Source organism: Amphiura filiformis, chromosome 15 (assembly GCF_039555335.1).
Source record: "Amphiura filiformis chromosome 15, Afil_fr2py, whole genome shotgun sequence".
Taxonomy (NCBI): domain Eukaryota; kingdom Metazoa; phylum Echinodermata; class Ophiuroidea; order Amphilepidida; family Amphiuridae; genus Amphiura; species Amphiura filiformis.
The window spans coordinates 13,820,583-13,837,099 of record NC_092642.1 but is presented as its reverse complement, the minus strand read 5'-3'; the positions used below and the strand labels follow the sequence as shown (position 1 = coordinate 13,837,099).

The 16,517-nt window shown below is 37.8% G+C and overlaps 1 protein-coding gene across 1 annotated transcript in view; it reads right to left on the bottom strand.

Annotated features, from left to right (window-relative positions):
- Window positions 1–14,957, bottom strand: part of LOC140170726 (monocarboxylate transporter 6-like) — a 29,184-nt gene extending 14,227 nt beyond the window's left edge. The window contains exons 1-3 of the mRNA XM_072193959.1: window positions 14,768–14,957; window positions 14,001–14,141; window positions 11,963–12,754 (exon numbers count right to left, since the gene is read on the bottom strand). Of these exons, the coding sequence (XP_072050060.1) occupies window positions 11,963–12,754; window positions 14,001–14,141; window positions 14,768–14,957 (1,123 nt within the window). The remainder of the gene's footprint in view (window positions 1–11,962; window positions 12,755–14,000; window positions 14,142–14,767) is intronic.
- Between the last annotated feature and the right edge of the window lie 1,560 nt (window positions 14,958–16,517).

The following is a 16,517-nucleotide window of genomic DNA, read 5'->3' as shown; positions in this document are numbered from 1 at the left end:
CGATTCCCAGCTCTGCCTAATTTTTTGTCAAGGCTGGGAAAATATCAATTTCTGAACTGCTAACTTATTTGGCGCGCGATCTGAGCTATTCCTTTCTGATGGCTGTGTCTCTTGCAGGCACAATCCCTCTGGAATCCAAACCAGGTTCCTGCCCATTACCCCTCCCTTAAAGAACGGAGAACACATATACTCCTATGATATCATCTCAGATCTCGATACAAACTACGGTATACGGTGCACAAGTCAAACAAGACTTGAACCATTAAGAACTTGAACCATTGTTTCTTTTCTAGCATCCAGGCACAGTGTCGACTTCCTATTTGATAAATATAAATTTAATACTCCGTTGGTGAGCGACGGGCGACTGGTATTTCACCGAACGCAAGAAAAGGAGTTCTATCTGATTGGCTAGCAATCGATCGCTTAGGTCGCTTAGTAGTCAACTATAAACTCAAAACTGAGCATCGTATTCAATTCGATTGAAATCGATATTCTATTATTGCCGTAGATAAAGAGAGTGATAGTGTGTCAATAATGTACATTGTATTGCAGCTGGATTTTACATGCATTCTTTTATATAAATTTTTTCTCAAAGACTTGAATATGATCAAAATTTTTACTCAGGATTTCAAATTTTTTACCCGCAAATTGCAGTTAAACATATCCACAGCAAAATACCGGTCCTCACTAATTAGTGTATTTAATTTCCAGTTAGTGTATTTAAGATAAAACCTGACAACAAATAAAATTTTCTTGCAATAGAAATATCATATGGGATACTGATATGGTAGGCCGCAACCGCCACAACGTGGGGCTGGATATACGCGTAGCTGACTTTTTGCTCCGTGGAGCCAAATTGACCAATCATGCTCATGTTAGAGTTTGTCATTACTCGGAGGTAAAACTGACTAATTAAGTACGACTTACTCATTACGTGAAGCGAATTTATTCATTAAGAATTTGCCAGACGAGCGTCACGTAGTTGCAAGATATCCTCGGTCACGAAAGTTATGATTCAAAAAGTAGTTTATGAAAAGTACGAACTGACTTATTATTAAGATGGACATGCACTCATAAGAAACTCATACAGTATTGTACATAACTATATAGCTAGGCAGAGTGGTGGTAAACTATGCACACAGTTCTGCGATCTGCAGTGTATCGCCGGGAGCTAATTTGTATAACTTGCGCGGTGTCCCTGCGGAATTCGACCTTCAGCAAACTGCAAACCAGTTCGGATTTACTTTATATACTAGTAGTAGGCCATACATACTGTAGTTACTGTCCGTTTTCCTATACACAATACTCACCATTGACGCGTGACCTCTACAAATAGTGTATGTTAGAAGTATAGGCCATTGCCTAGTTGACGTCACTACTGTGTAAAAAATAACCGGCCAATATTTAAAGTATTCTCTGAAATTCTAGAAAATATAGTTTTGTAACATGTCCTACATTTTTAGCTAATTTAGGTGTTTGGAAATATTGGTACTTTTGTACCAAAAAATATGAAGAAATTATTTCTAAACCGTGTTAAGTCATTAAGCTTCTCAGACTATTGTCTCATTTCGTAAACAAAAGCCCACAGTATTGTTACCTTGCGTTCGCTTTATAATCGTTCACCCAACTGAAACTATAATACCAGCTTATTGCTCATTGCACAGGTAAAACAGACACAAGTGCAGTATGTATTTAACCAGAGAAGATCTGATGTAACATAGTTGAGCCGTTTTCATTTAGTGTTATCTTGGTTTAATAGCTTTTAATAGGGTTTAAGTCCTTCAAAGGTCGTGGTGAGTTCTACTGTAGACATGACTGCATCATGATTATTTTTAAGTCAACAACATTCAACAATATGATCACCGTGATAGTATGAGAGTATCAGTACCGTGGGTGTCAGTGATCCTGGCCTGACACAGTAGACAAACAAACAAACAAACACGCCACACACATGACACATGCATGCAAGGTAACATTGACTATACACTAATCAAACAATTGTATTGATCCTGTACAACTGGTCGTGGTTTATTTACAATCGATTCATTTAAAATCCCCATAGTAAACATTAATTTTGGCAAGAGTTTTCTCTCTGGAACGAGGATGCATCCACTGGCTCCGCGTAATGAAAAGATCTAACATGATTGGTCAATTTAGCTCCGCGAAGCGAAAAGTAAGCTACGCGTAGCAGCTCCACGTTGTGGCGGTTACGGCCAGCCATATATTGATCATGCGAAAATCGTAAAACATAGAATAGAAACAGTGTGGCAGGCGCTCAAAATCTTAATTGTATGCTTAGCCTGAGTTGCACGGCCTATCTCGAATAAAATCACCATGCGTAGTTGTTGAAAAACGTGAGGATTCATCGTACTATCACGGCAATTTTAACACGAAGATATAGGGATGATGACGGTGTGCCAGGCATATTGTTTCATACAAATATCACCAAGAAAAAAAACCAAACAAAAAACAAAAGAAAAGTGTACCGTTTTTCTTTAGTTCATACTTTTTTCACGATTCTTTATTGTCGTATCGTATTTTTATTTTACTACTCTGATATCATAATTTCGTAATTTCCTTCCAGCTTTTTCGTCCAATTCATATTATTATCATAACATTTTGATGTTACAAGTAAGAGAGAACGATAGGAGAAATAGAAAAAAACAAAGAAGCTAAGTCATGTGCTTTAGCCAAAATGGCGGCAGTAGCGTGCAGGTACTCCCTGACAAAAAATGAAAGAAAAAGTGCCCCACTGACATAAACTGAAAGAGAAAATCAGCAGGGTAAAGGAAAAATTCAGCCCGATCATGGGCCAAAACAGTTTAAAATACAAAATTTTTGCCCGCCACGCGCGCACATTGTATAGATATATCCATCCTGATAATGGGCGAAAATAGTGTAAAATAACATTTTTTTGGCACATCGTCCCAAATAAAGCCTTTTTTGGCAGCTCGAAGACACACAGACTCTATGTATTGTATGATACAACTGTAATTGTTTTCGTCTGTGCCCCCGAAATTTTATCCCCCCCCCAAATAAGCTGGCTACGCCCCTAAATGGATAAATTTTGCATGACTACTTACCTGTCAATGTAATGTTGAACATAAAAAGTCCAACTCAATGCATCCTACCAACACTCAGATGGCTTCATATTGGCCACGGCCCGCATGTGGCATGTGAAGAAAATAATATTCAGTGAATGTCTGGCACTAAGTTTCGAACAAATTTGTGAACATCAGTTCAAATGGAACCACTACTCGAACTATCAACCTGATGTTAGTTTTCATCAATACGCACATTATACCTCTGTGGAAGGCATTTTTTGGATTTACTGACGCTGTTTTACGCATGGGTACTTCCTTACAAATCTACTATTTTCAAGCACTAACCATCGACCGAAACAGCTATATGGCCGTTACTATTAGTACTTACATAACTTTCACAGATATACCACAGGTTGAATCATAAAGTGATATAGATGAACCAACATAAAAGACTACTTAACCCTTTGCGCATTAGGGCACGGTGGCTCAGTGGTTACGGCCTTGGACTCATAATCTGAGAGCTTGCTCGACGTGCGTGGGTTCGATTCCCCATCCCACCACCGTGTTGCGCCCTTGGGCAAGGCGCTTTGCCTCGCTTGCCTCACCCCACCCAGGTGCAATGGGAAGCTGTCAGGGGTAGTCACAGTCGTTGTACTGATGGACCCTGCGCCACTTGTAGGCTGCAAACGTGGTTCCGACATATTCTAATGACGGCGGAATAAATGTAAAGCGCTTTGAGGCTGTTTACGGCATAAAGCGCTATATAAATATCTACATTTATTTATTTATTTATTTACTTTTGTGTAAAATCACTGAACTTCACCTTGTGAAAGGCCATGTATATCCATCAATATATTATAGGCCTACGTCTCTACAGGACGTCTCAATAAAGTATGTGGATTTGGGGACATAACTTACAATATCAGCAGTATAATTGAAACTTTCTTGACGATATAAAAAAAATGGCGCAAAAATAATCACAATCCGTTCACGCGTCACTGAGATCATTAGAAAAATAAAAATAAAATAGACTCCTTTTTCGACCATTCCAACGGGGCATTATACATTAACAAAGATGTGCTATATTGTATTTTATATAATCATTTTTATTAACCAAAAGAAGAAGAACAACTGAGATCCATACCGATCGCAGGCAAGGGTAAACACAATTACAATACACATAAACAATGAGGAAATACATCATGGCGGTGAGAAAAGTTATATGACTTCTTGGACATTCCACTTTGGCTCATGTCTCGAGTTGAAGATTGAGTAAGATGACATGAGAACAGACTTGGTAATTTGGTCTTTCAATACCTTGTATTTTTTTGGAGTGTTAAGTTGTTTTGACAAACGAGTCAGCCTATCTTTGTTGTCGGTGGCAATCAAGCCTCTAGAGCCGACTTCGATGGTAATTAACGAGCAATCATACCCGGCGTCGGTAATGTAGGAAACAAGGGAAGAATGGAAGAAAGAAATGAAGTAAACTTCCACATCTATGGGGTGGCACTTAATACAAATGACCATACGGGTATGCTTCCACGGAAAGACACCTGAATTTTACCGAAACAGAGCCGCACTGAAAGAGCCTTGATTTTAATTATTTGTGCTCTATGACCCCATATTCCTCACATTTTTTTCAACCAGAAAGCAAATAAAGACTCTTGATTTTGAACGTTCGTAGCTCTTAAAGACCTCCTTTTTTGGGTACGCTGTCCCCACCTCAAAATTATGGGAAGCATACCCACCACAATTTTGATGTTGACATATTTTACAATGACGTCGTAAATGACCCAGTGTTTTTATTTTATTATTAGAAAATTGATTGTCGTTTATTACGAGTCCTAAGACTCGATATTAACCAGTTCAATTCATCAAAATTAATTTATATTAAATGAAAAAAAACCAGACTAGTAGAGTCCTATGTCTTACCATGACTGTTTTCCTACCAAAATCTGCTTTTCAATACACTAGAAACGTTGATATGTATATCTTTGAAAATCGCCAGGCATTACCCACAGGCACCGTGGCACAGTGACATCGTCGCCTGTCACTCTTTAAAATTCATTGTGCCTTTAGTATTTGTTATCCTTTTAACTAATGCGCTGTGCTTTTTGTCATACACGCCCCTGAATGAAATTGATGGCCAAGTACCGTTAATATCTGTTCTATCATGTTGTAATATACCTGAAATTGTTCCTCTCATTGCTACGAGTCGTACTTGACTCAAGGTCAAAATCACCTTTTACCCGAACTCACACGAATGCACAACACAAATACACTGTTTGATTAAGCTAACAAAATCTAAGTCCGTTAAGCACGTTATGATTGGTATAATATATGACAACAAATGCACATACACAATAATCAATTATAATCACTCTTTATATATTTAGTACTTAGCCAGCATTCTTCTTCTTGGTGATCATAAAGTTCTTGCAATGTTCTGGATGACTGATGTAATATATCCTTATTCACTTGTCCTGCGAAAATCAGCGAAGTCCAGTGTACACTTGCGTTTATAAATATCCTTGTGTATGAAATCCTCACACGAAAATGATGCTGCATGCTCCTATTACTTATCTTCTTGCGCTGCTTTCTCCACAATATGTCTCCTTGCGCTGCTTTCTCCAATAATGGTGTTTCTTTCACCAATTACTCTTTTTCCAGGGAACAGGTTTCTTTAACACAGCTCCGCTGTTTTTTGACATGTGCGTGGCCTTCACAAACCTAGCAAACTCCAGCAATTCGACAGTAGAACTTTAATCCTTTGATGAGGAAGAACACATTTGTGTGCTCGCTATCTCCTTCGTTGCTGTATTAAAATAGCTCAATTATTGGCTACATAAACTGGTTAAAATGTACTACTTTTTTGAAGCACGAAGACCATCACACACGTCACATGTGGAGTTTACAATCTCCCATGACATTCTGTAAAGTCCAAATTCAAGCCTCCAGTTTTTATACCAGTACTCATGCAAAACCCATCATCTATTAATAAACCATCACTTCATTCACATCTTCACAGATATGATGCAAGCTTGGGATTTCCCAAGATTATTTATACACATTAACCTTTCTCATTACATCACTTCCTGGGGGGGTTTCTGATGGTGCAATAATGAACTGGGGATTTCAAGTTCCAAACATAGCTCTGACTTTGTTTACAATAATTTTGGGGCAATTCCAAAATGACTTTCCACACCATTATCTTGCACGTACAAGGGAGTTTCCCATCTCATGAAATACTTTCAGCTTGTAAACAAAGTTAAATAATTAAATTAAATTAGAAAGGAAAACGAGCAAGGTACACCAACTGAATACAGACTAGACAATATGCAGGGGGGGGGGCAAAACCAGCAAATGTAGGCATAGGAAGTAAGCAAAGTTCGATAGCCAAAAATTACCAGTTCCAAGGCTCACAAAAGTGCTAAACCTGCAAAAACAACAAGGATCAATGGTAATACAAAACTGCACTAGAACAAGTGATGAAAATCACTGTGCATATAAACAGACACGCTAAACCAAACATCCAGAGTAGGCACAAAACAAGCAAAGTTCGATGGCCAAAAATTGCCAATTCCAGAGCCCACAAAAGTGTCAGGAAAACAGTACACTGGAAGTGATGAAAATCACTGTGTACATAGCAGTCAAAAACAGACAAAAAACAACCGACGTTTCGAGCAGATAAACTGCTCTTCTTCAGGGACAGACAACAAAATTTAAAGCAAACAACGAAAACTACATGCTGTAATTTAAAAACAAATTCAAGTCAAAAACTGAAGGCAAGTTCAAATAGAACTCAGTAGCAAACAAGATAAGCTCAAAATAAGCATGTCTTACTTCAATGAAGCACAGTTTACTTAAATTACTCAGGGCACATCACACTAGTAATAAAAAAAACCATTTGTAATATTGAACTAGGGTGCTAAATAAGGTCAAATATCTCATGCACAGAAGTCAAATTTTCAAAACTCACCAATTCAATCGAAATTTGTCTTAAATTACTCCTCTCGGCAAACCAAATAGGAAAATAATTTATTTGAGAAATTTATAACCTCAGAATCGGATGAAATTATGGATCAAATGTTATGCTTGTACATATTTCTATTGGACTTTGGATGCATGAACTCCAAAGGTGGAAATGGCAATACAAAAATGCACTTTAATTGTGAATTAAGTATATGTTTGAGATTCCTTATGTTAAGGGGAGTAATATGAGACCAGTTTCGAAGAAATCAGACCATTTTGTAAGTTTGATTTCTGTGTGTGAAATTGTTGACATTCGGACTTATAATTCCTAAACTATTGAGCAAATTACTAAAAGCAAAAACTAAATATTATCTAGTCCAACCAGACCCGACCACATTGAGAAAAGCCCATAGGCTGTCATGCCCACAGTAAGTTGTTGTTGTGCAATCTAGTGGGTGTGTATGGTGGTTTTATATGCTATTGATATTCATCAAATGCCTAGATATGGACCTGGCTAGAAAACCACGAATATGTCTTCTTTTATTTGTTATCTCTATAAAAACCCGTTGTCAGGCTTGCACTATGCGTTGGATAAATATGGTAAGCTTCAGTCGGGGCCTGAAACCAAAACTGCCCAAAAACCGATGAACTGATGAGTGACAACGGCGCGAGTGTAGTAGGAAAATCTATCTATTATATCGTTTTATATTTGACCTGAGTCCGTCGACCACTGTCTTGAAACTATTAAACACGGCGGAACAAAATCGTCATGCGTGGCTGTTGAAGACCTAGTGGATTCGGCATACTACTATCATAATGGCAATTTCTGACACGGAGATATCGGGATTATGACGCTGGGTTCCGTAGCGGGTGCAATTTTCAACAGCGCCTTTCACTGTAAAAAACGTCAATAAGACGTATAAAGTCCCCCAAAAAGCTATTCGTTTGAGCAAAAACAACCGAAAGTCGCAGCGAACAATGAATACTAATCGAGGTGGGCAGCTAAAAATCGTGACGGACAGCCAAAAACGCAATATCTGACGCAGCGGGAAAACGGCCGGCAATAACCATGATAACGTCGGACTCTATTTTGTCTTTAACGCCACATATCAATTTATAAGCGCTCTTTAGCATAGTTATAGTTCATTGAATTTACAACCGTATGACATGTACATAGATGAAAATAGGAACTTTTTGCACAAGATTTGCAATTTAAAGAGAATTGGCCATTGCTCATTCTAGTGACGCTAGTGTATGGATAATATAAGTGTGCTTTTTCATTTAATGACATAAAATTTAACAAATGTTGTACGGAACACTTGAAGTTTTGACTTTTAAAACCTACATTTTGGTCAAAAAATGTGCTTGGATAGGTAGTTTTCAACAGATTCACCACATTCGCCTTGCTAAAACATTAAATTGCGTTATCTGTTGACCTAGTGATGAAAAGTGTTTTTAGGGGGAAGTGTGAGCTTTTGTTTGATATAAAAAAATATTCTGATTGGACTAAGGGAACACTTGAGGTTTCGACAAAATCTAATTACAGATGCCCATTTTTCAGCTAGAAGCTCCACAGGTCATACGATGCTATGCACTCACCGTGTAGCGTAATCAAATACTGTGGTGGAGAAAATTCACTGCTTGCTGTTCTCTGCTTCGAAGCTCTTAGACGAAAATGTGTGCTCAGGTGTATCGAGGTGGAATATTGTATAGAAACCTTTCCATATGCTGCAAAACGTCTGCACAACGCCGGACTAGATCGCGACCATTAAGAAATTGTAACAGGTATACAGTATTGTTTTATATGTTGTTTTAAAGGGAATGGTAGGTATAAAGTCGATGTTAGTTTTGCTTTAATGAATTTTAATTTACCAGGTTCCTATAAATTTGAAAACTGGTTATATCTGACAATATTTCAATTTCATTTCAATTTATCAATACGTGGTCAAATATTGATTGAATGGACTTGATAATTAGTTATAAAAGTTGATTTATAACCACATGCTTTTATCTCACCACTAGCTATGGATTGAGGTGCTTGGAGTAACATTGTTGTCGTCTGCTCCGCAGTCGAAAGAAACGATGAATGATGATCCTATAACCAAGCCACTAGTACCTCCAGCCACATGACATAAACAGCCATTCTCCTAGGACCCAAATCACAATTCTTACAAATGCTATATAACTGTTGTATTTAAGTTAATAATTAAACAAAATAAAAACAAAAGATAAAGTAAGTCCCAGTTTTTAAATATTAACTGCTTTCTTTCCGCTCATTTTAATCCAAATGTCTTCCAATCCAAGAGATATGAATGTTCCAAACGACACCACCGACAGAATTATGAATGAAATGGTGAAACTTTTCGTTGCATCAAATATCACACCTGTATGAAAACAAAAGTGAAAGTACTTAAACATCATGAAATATGGAGTGTAAGGGAGATAAACAACCCGGCAAATACAAAAAGTTTTCAAAATGTTTTAAACGGTTTATATTTTGGGTTTTGGTTTTGGTAAAAATGTTTTAATAAATTAAATGTCGGGTTATAAAATGATCATAAAATTTGTATGAAAATACACTTCAACAGCATTTTTTAAATGTTGTCACAATGGTATTGTAATTTTTTTTTTTTGGCAAAAATTTGTTACCAAATATTTTGCCAACGATTAAATAACATGAAAAAAAAAGTTTTTAATGTTATGAAAATGTTAAAAAATTTCTTGGCAACTTTTTTAACCTTTTGTTAATAATCTCCAAAACGTTTAGTGTTTGCTGGGAATGATCTGTATCGAACTAAACTATGCTATTCTGATACCGTTCATAAAAAGAGATTGTTCTTTCGCATGCCAAAATTATATAAAACAACAATTTTAGAATTTTAAAAATAGTTTTGTTCAGGGAATTATATAATGGCTAACCTTTTTTCAGTGGCGTACCGTGGTCGCCACAACCCGGGGGCTGAAGAAGAAACAATTTTGCCGCCCCTTCCTTAACAGCCCGAAAAGGTTGACCCAATTGTTTTTCACGGTCGTTTGAAAAAGTGAAGAGCAAAAAAACCAAACCGATTTTAGGCGCTAGCGCCCTAAAAGCAACCATTTTTTCATGCTTTTTCAATTTTTTGCCCTTTTTTCTTTGCCAATTCGTTTTGACACCCCCTTCGTTTTTGCCGCCCCTGTTTTTGCCGCCCCTTCTTCTTCAGCCGCCCCTTCGTTTTTGCCGCCCCCTACTTTGACCCCGGGGGCTGGCGCCCCCAAAGCCCCCCCCCAAATACGCGCATGTTATTTGGTCAACACATGGTCAATCCAAGGACTTATACAACCAAAGCTGCGAAAAAATTAATTTGTCTGCAGATTCAACTACAAAATCCTTATAATGGCCCTAAAGACATCAAGCAAAAATCAAACTGAACAAGTGCGGGATTGCGTATTACGCGGCGTGTCAAGTGCCATGTAATTAGAAATATAATAGATCCGTTCCTGTAGCCAAAGTACAACCATACCTACTCAAAGTCCCAATTTGGAGACAAACCAGGACTAGGAATGTGTATTTATTTGGTGGATAGGTGTCAGAACCCTAAATTTGGAACCCCTAAGGGTTCTTGCCGTTGTCCAGTATATGGCACCCTCAAGGGTTTTTCCAAGAAACCTTTACATTGGGGTTCTTTGAAGAACCCTGTCAAAAAGGTACTTCAAGGGACCTCTAAAGGGTCTCCAAAGAACCTTTGTGATATGGTTCTTTGAAGAACTCTATCGCAAAGGTTCTTTATTGAACCGCTTAAGGTTCTCCAATTTTGTCCCGTATATGGAACCCTACAGTTCTTTAAAGAACCTTCATGATAAGGGTTCTTTGAAGAACCCTATCAAAAAGGTTCTTTGTTGAACCTTTAAAGGTTTTTCGAGCGTGTCCCCTTTTTTTACAATAAGGTTCTTTGAAGCATGGTGACACGTAAAGGTGAACAGGCCGAAAATTCTATGTATTTGCTTGAAAATATAAAATTCGTGGTGTCAAATAGCAATTGTCCCTGATTTCTGTAGTATGTAATACGTGCACCAGGTCACCAGGAACCCTTTTCATTCAAGTAAAATAGGGGTTCCTAGTGGCACCCTAAAGCTGTGAAGAACATTATTTTCACTGCGAGAACCCAGTGCGACTTCTAACGAACCCTTGAAGGTTCTTCAAGCACATATGGTGAACGAACCCTATATCATTTTGAAGAACCCCTTTTTTCTAAGAGTGTTGAATGGGACATGTGAGAGGAGTCCGCCTTTTGGGAAGAGAAGGTAATAGTTCAAGCGCAGCGTCAAGGAAGCCATTCACATGTAAGGGGCACCAATAGCGAGCTAAAATAATAAGGACGCCATCACCTTCTAAAATCATACAACAGGCTCATGGTCACGTGACCCCGTACTAGTTCGCATGACATGAACCCTCCAACATCCCAGCATCCCAGTAACTGCATCAGTTAGCACCGAGGGTCGATGGATGTCGACCGTAGGTCACCACGGCTAACTACTAAGTCGTGAGAAATTGGTTTAGCGGGATGTCATTTTCTTCGGCATTTTTATGACCCACCCCCCTTCCGCTTACACAGACTCTAGACGAAAATTTTCATTGCCAGCGCCAAAACTTATGAGTGAAGAAAGTGTTCAGAGTGCGTAAAAATTTCGATCGTAAGTGCAAAGAAGGCGCTCGGAGCGCGCAAAAATTTTGTATTTCATAATTGAAGATTGTGTGCACATTTTGATTGTTAAGGTAAAGAATGCGCGGGTAGCGCGCGAAAATTTTTAGCCACCAACCCTTAATAATTCTATAACCCCCCCTCCTATTTTGGGTGTTAAACATTATAACCCCACCCTATTTTTTGACCCCTCCAGTGTATTCATGACCCACCCCCTTCCGAAGAAAATGACAGCCCCCTTAAAGCTTCTTCATTCAAATCCTGTACCTGATATCGTAGCACCAGAAATCATAGCAAAGCCATCAACTAAATGAAACCATGCTACTGCGTTAACATACTGATCTTCATTAGAAATATCTCTTGCGGCAACATAAATTTCAGATCCAAGCATTCCAATACTGATGCCATATATCATGGAAGACAGACACATGCCTAAAACACTTGATATTACGGTATGTAGAACCATGGATAATGTCATTGATACAGATGAAATGTACATAAGTTGTCGGTATGGCAGAAGCGTGTTTAAATAAGGTAGTGCTATCCGTATGATAGCGAGACCAATGCCTCCGGTAGTCGCTACAACCGAGGCTTCTTTCATCGAGGAACCATTTGACAAAGCGAATGATACAATGTAAATCAGCCATGCTGCAAAAGTATAGCCATAGACTATGCCTGGTATAATAATTCGAGCAACAAAGGGAAGGGTTCTAATCATGTCGAAATCAAATGCCTCCAACAAATTCATAAATCTTCGCAAAACTCCGGCCTGTGATTGATTCGTTCCAAGAGGTACGATTTTATAATCATTGGTTCTTTTTGTATCTTCCCGACTATCAAAAAGAGCTCCAAGTGGAATAGAGTGCATATTGATTCCACATAATAATAACATGGTACCACGCCATCCATATATGTCGAGTAAAAATTGAGTTATCGATGGACTGATCATAATAGCAATAGCGGTTCCAAAGCAGTAAACGTTGACAGCAGTATTGTAATACTTGTCAAAATATTCAGGTATTGTTCCGATGGCTATATTTTCTTGTAATAGCATAAAACCTGTAGAAATAAAAGTGGAAACTATAATTTAGATGGTGACAGTACTTTGACAGACCGTAAAAGAATTAAGGTGCCAGTTATTTTCACCCTGTATATCCTAAACCATAGACCATTTATGGTCTATGCCTAAACAAAGACAAATGTGCCATAATTAGAACTAGCAGTCACGAGCTGTATCTTTTAGCTCGGAATTATAATTTTATTTTGTTGAAACCGGTCAATAAATAAAAACACTGAAGGTTGAATGGATAAAATGATATACCATGTATACTGAATAAACTACTTTGATATTCGGTGAAAAATATCTTGAAATAATTCCTTAATACAGGGTGTCTCTGAAACCGTCGGAAACTTAATTGTTTGGGTATTTTAACGCCCCAACTAAACATTACTAAACACTTGGTGTGGTTGAGTAATAAATCAGCTATTACATACCTTTTGAATTTTGACAATTGACAATACCGTTCTTGAAATATAAGAATTTTACGAAACTCGGATTTTCCACGGATTCAAATATCAATCGATGATCTATATTCAGTGCTAAGGCCATCTTGATTTAATAATTCGGCTCAAAGCCCCCGCGGGCATTAGTAAAATCGTCCATTTTTTCGCGTTATTCCCACTGGATTGAGTAAATTTCATTTTTCCAATGGTTTTTTTTTTCAATCCACCGCACAAAATCTCACATCTGACATCAGACGTCAAAATAGCCTTAAGCGTAAATCTCAATAAATATTCTTAATCTTGACCACAGTGCAACCTCGTTGAGAAATAAAAAAAGTGGTCTATTCTTCCCACAGATACAAAAATGAAAGTAAAAAAAAAATTAAAACAATAATTAAAACCGCATTCCGTATTAGGTTTTTAACTTGAGAAGGGCTTTGAGACGAACTATTAAATTAAGATGGCCTAATCACTGCGCATCATAAGCGCATGATGCGTCTGTTGTCATTGATAGATATTGACTCCGTGGAACGGATTGAAAATTAGGTAGTTTCGTAAAATTCTTTTATTTCAAAAACGGAGCGGTCAATTGTTAAAATTCAAAAGTATGTGATAGCTGATATGTTTCCTAACATCATCAGTTATTTAGTTATGTTTGCTTTATGCGTTAAAGTCCCAAAAAAATCAGTTTCCGATGATACAGTTCTTTCAGGGACACCCTGTATATGTATAGGCTAATGTGTGATGGTGCAACACCCGTGATGGATAAAGGGGATGAATAAAGATTATTTGAATATCTTACCTAAGAGAAGAAGTCCAAGGAGTAAGACAGTCACATCATTTGCAAAAGCACAAACGATGAGTCCAACACTAGAGACCATACCAGATGCCATGATACAAAATCGAGCACCGAACCGCTTTTGCAGAGCACTGGCACTCAGACCTAACAAGTCATCAATGAGGTATGATTTTAATTTAATTTGATTGAAAATAATTTTTAATTTACGACACTTATTATTAAAACTTAATTGCAAAGAAAATTTTGAAAAATTTAAATGAGACTTCCCAGCAAACACAAAAATGTTTGTAACACGTTATCAACAGGTTTTAGTCTTAGTTTTGGTAAAAATATTTTTAAAACATTTAAATGTCGGGTTAAATAAAGGTCATAAAAACATTTAAAAATATTTTTTTATGAAAAAACACTGCAACAACATTTTAAAAATGTTATTGTAAAATATGTTTTGATTGTTAGATTATTTTGTATTAAGTTTTCAAAATTGTTTTCTACCCGTTAACATGTTTAAATATTATTATAAACGTTTTCTGTAAAACGTTTTGTGCTTGCAATGTCCGTTTACTATTTGAACTTTATGTCATGACAATTTTGTGTCCCCTTTGTTCCGAAAACCCTACTACGACACTGATTTGGGGTGAGCGGAACATTAAATTATAAGTGCATACAATTATTGTCACCCCATATTTTGACCACATCAGCTGAGAGGGATCTCGATTGTGAATTTATCTCTCACGAGATTTCGAAACAAGATAACTACAATATCAACTTACCAAGAGAGTACCCCCATCCGTAGATTATTGATATACTTGATCCAATAATCCATGTTTGACTCGAAAGTTGCTCCTTCAAAGTAGGCAGAAGCACGCTGAAACCTTTGATGACCCCAATCTCTAAGCTCACAATGAAACTAACAACCGCAAGTATTACGACTGACTTCTTGGTATCTTTCTTAATGGCCATTGTGAAGATCTGTTCTTAAATCTAGAGCACTGACAAGACAAAGAAAAACAAAACAAAATCAAAACTCATCGTAACTCTTATCTTTATGATCAGGCATCGACTCTTTAATATTTTTAGCATGATGTAGCATCAAACTATTTTTTTAAATATTTTGTTCGACTGTGCATATGGAGCAGGCGACCAGCGCTGACCACAAATTTCCTTAAAGCCATATTATAACATTTGCTGAGGAAGACGCCCTCACTGAATTTTTAAAATTCCTTTTTTTATACGATTAAATTGTACTTTATTAAACCAATATACCCTGCAAAAATCAAGACTCTAGGTGCTGTAGTTTTGTCAAAATCCGAGATTTTGAATAAAACGCCGGAACCGGCGCTTTATTATTACGATGGAATTATTAGTCGAATGCATACACGATGTTCATAACACACAGTACGTACACGGCGTGCGGGACGGTGATATACACAACATAGGGTCGTACCACAACATGACCGAAGGAGTGGTACGTATTGGCGACATGTGCGCTGGTAGTAAATTCCAATTTTCTTTGCTTTGCCGTTCGGCTCCAAATTAAAATGGGATATATCTGACAGTAAAAGCTAACATTTTATGGCAAATAAATGCTTATCTATTTTGTTTGAAAATGTTATAATATGGCTTTAAACTGCTGGGATACTCTGTTAGACCACTGATACCACTTTGTCAGACAGCAAAATTAATCAAGGTCATCACCCAACATGCGCTGGACACACTGCTATTCTTAGTGTGCGTCCGGATTGTCGTCGTAAACCGCACAGGTTAAATATTTATTGTGGGGTGTCGGGAGATGGTATCAAATAATGTTTGATAGAAAGTGTGCTTTCCATGCCTTTACAGTGCCCATAATGTAGTGAATTAGCCTAAAGTGGTGGATTTTGAGTTTTTTGGGGTGGGGGTTATAAACTATCTAAACTTCTGAACATTGTTCTGAATGAAATGATTTACGTATGACTGGTTCAGCAACGTGCTCAATGGAAAAGATAGCCTTCAAGGTCAAAGATGTTAGGAAGCTTCTCAAGAATCTACAACCAGATAAAGCTACTGGTCTTGATGAAATCAATGCAAGAGTCCTGAATGAGTGAAGCGCAGAACTTCCAAGACCGCTAAGCCTGCTGTTTGAGCTTTGCTTCTCCAAGGGGATTTTCCCAAGCCAATGGAAGACTGCATTCTGTAATCCCTATTCAGAAGAGAGATTCGAAGTCTAAAACATCTATATGCCGCCCCATCTCTCTGCTCTGCATCATCAGCAAGGTAACGGAGGCCGTTGTACAGAACCAACTTCAGAAGTACCTCATTGGAAACCAACTGATATCAGACATCTGGCATTTTGGATTTAGTCCACACCACAGCACAACTGTCATCCTTACCATTCTGACCCAAGAGTGGTCTAACTCCCTGGACAGAAGCAATGCAGTCCATCTGATTGCCCTGGATATCAAAGGAGCATTTGTCTGGCACAGTGGTGTAGTCGAGTCCACAATATCCGAGTCCGAGTCCTTGCCAATTTCTGATGTCCGA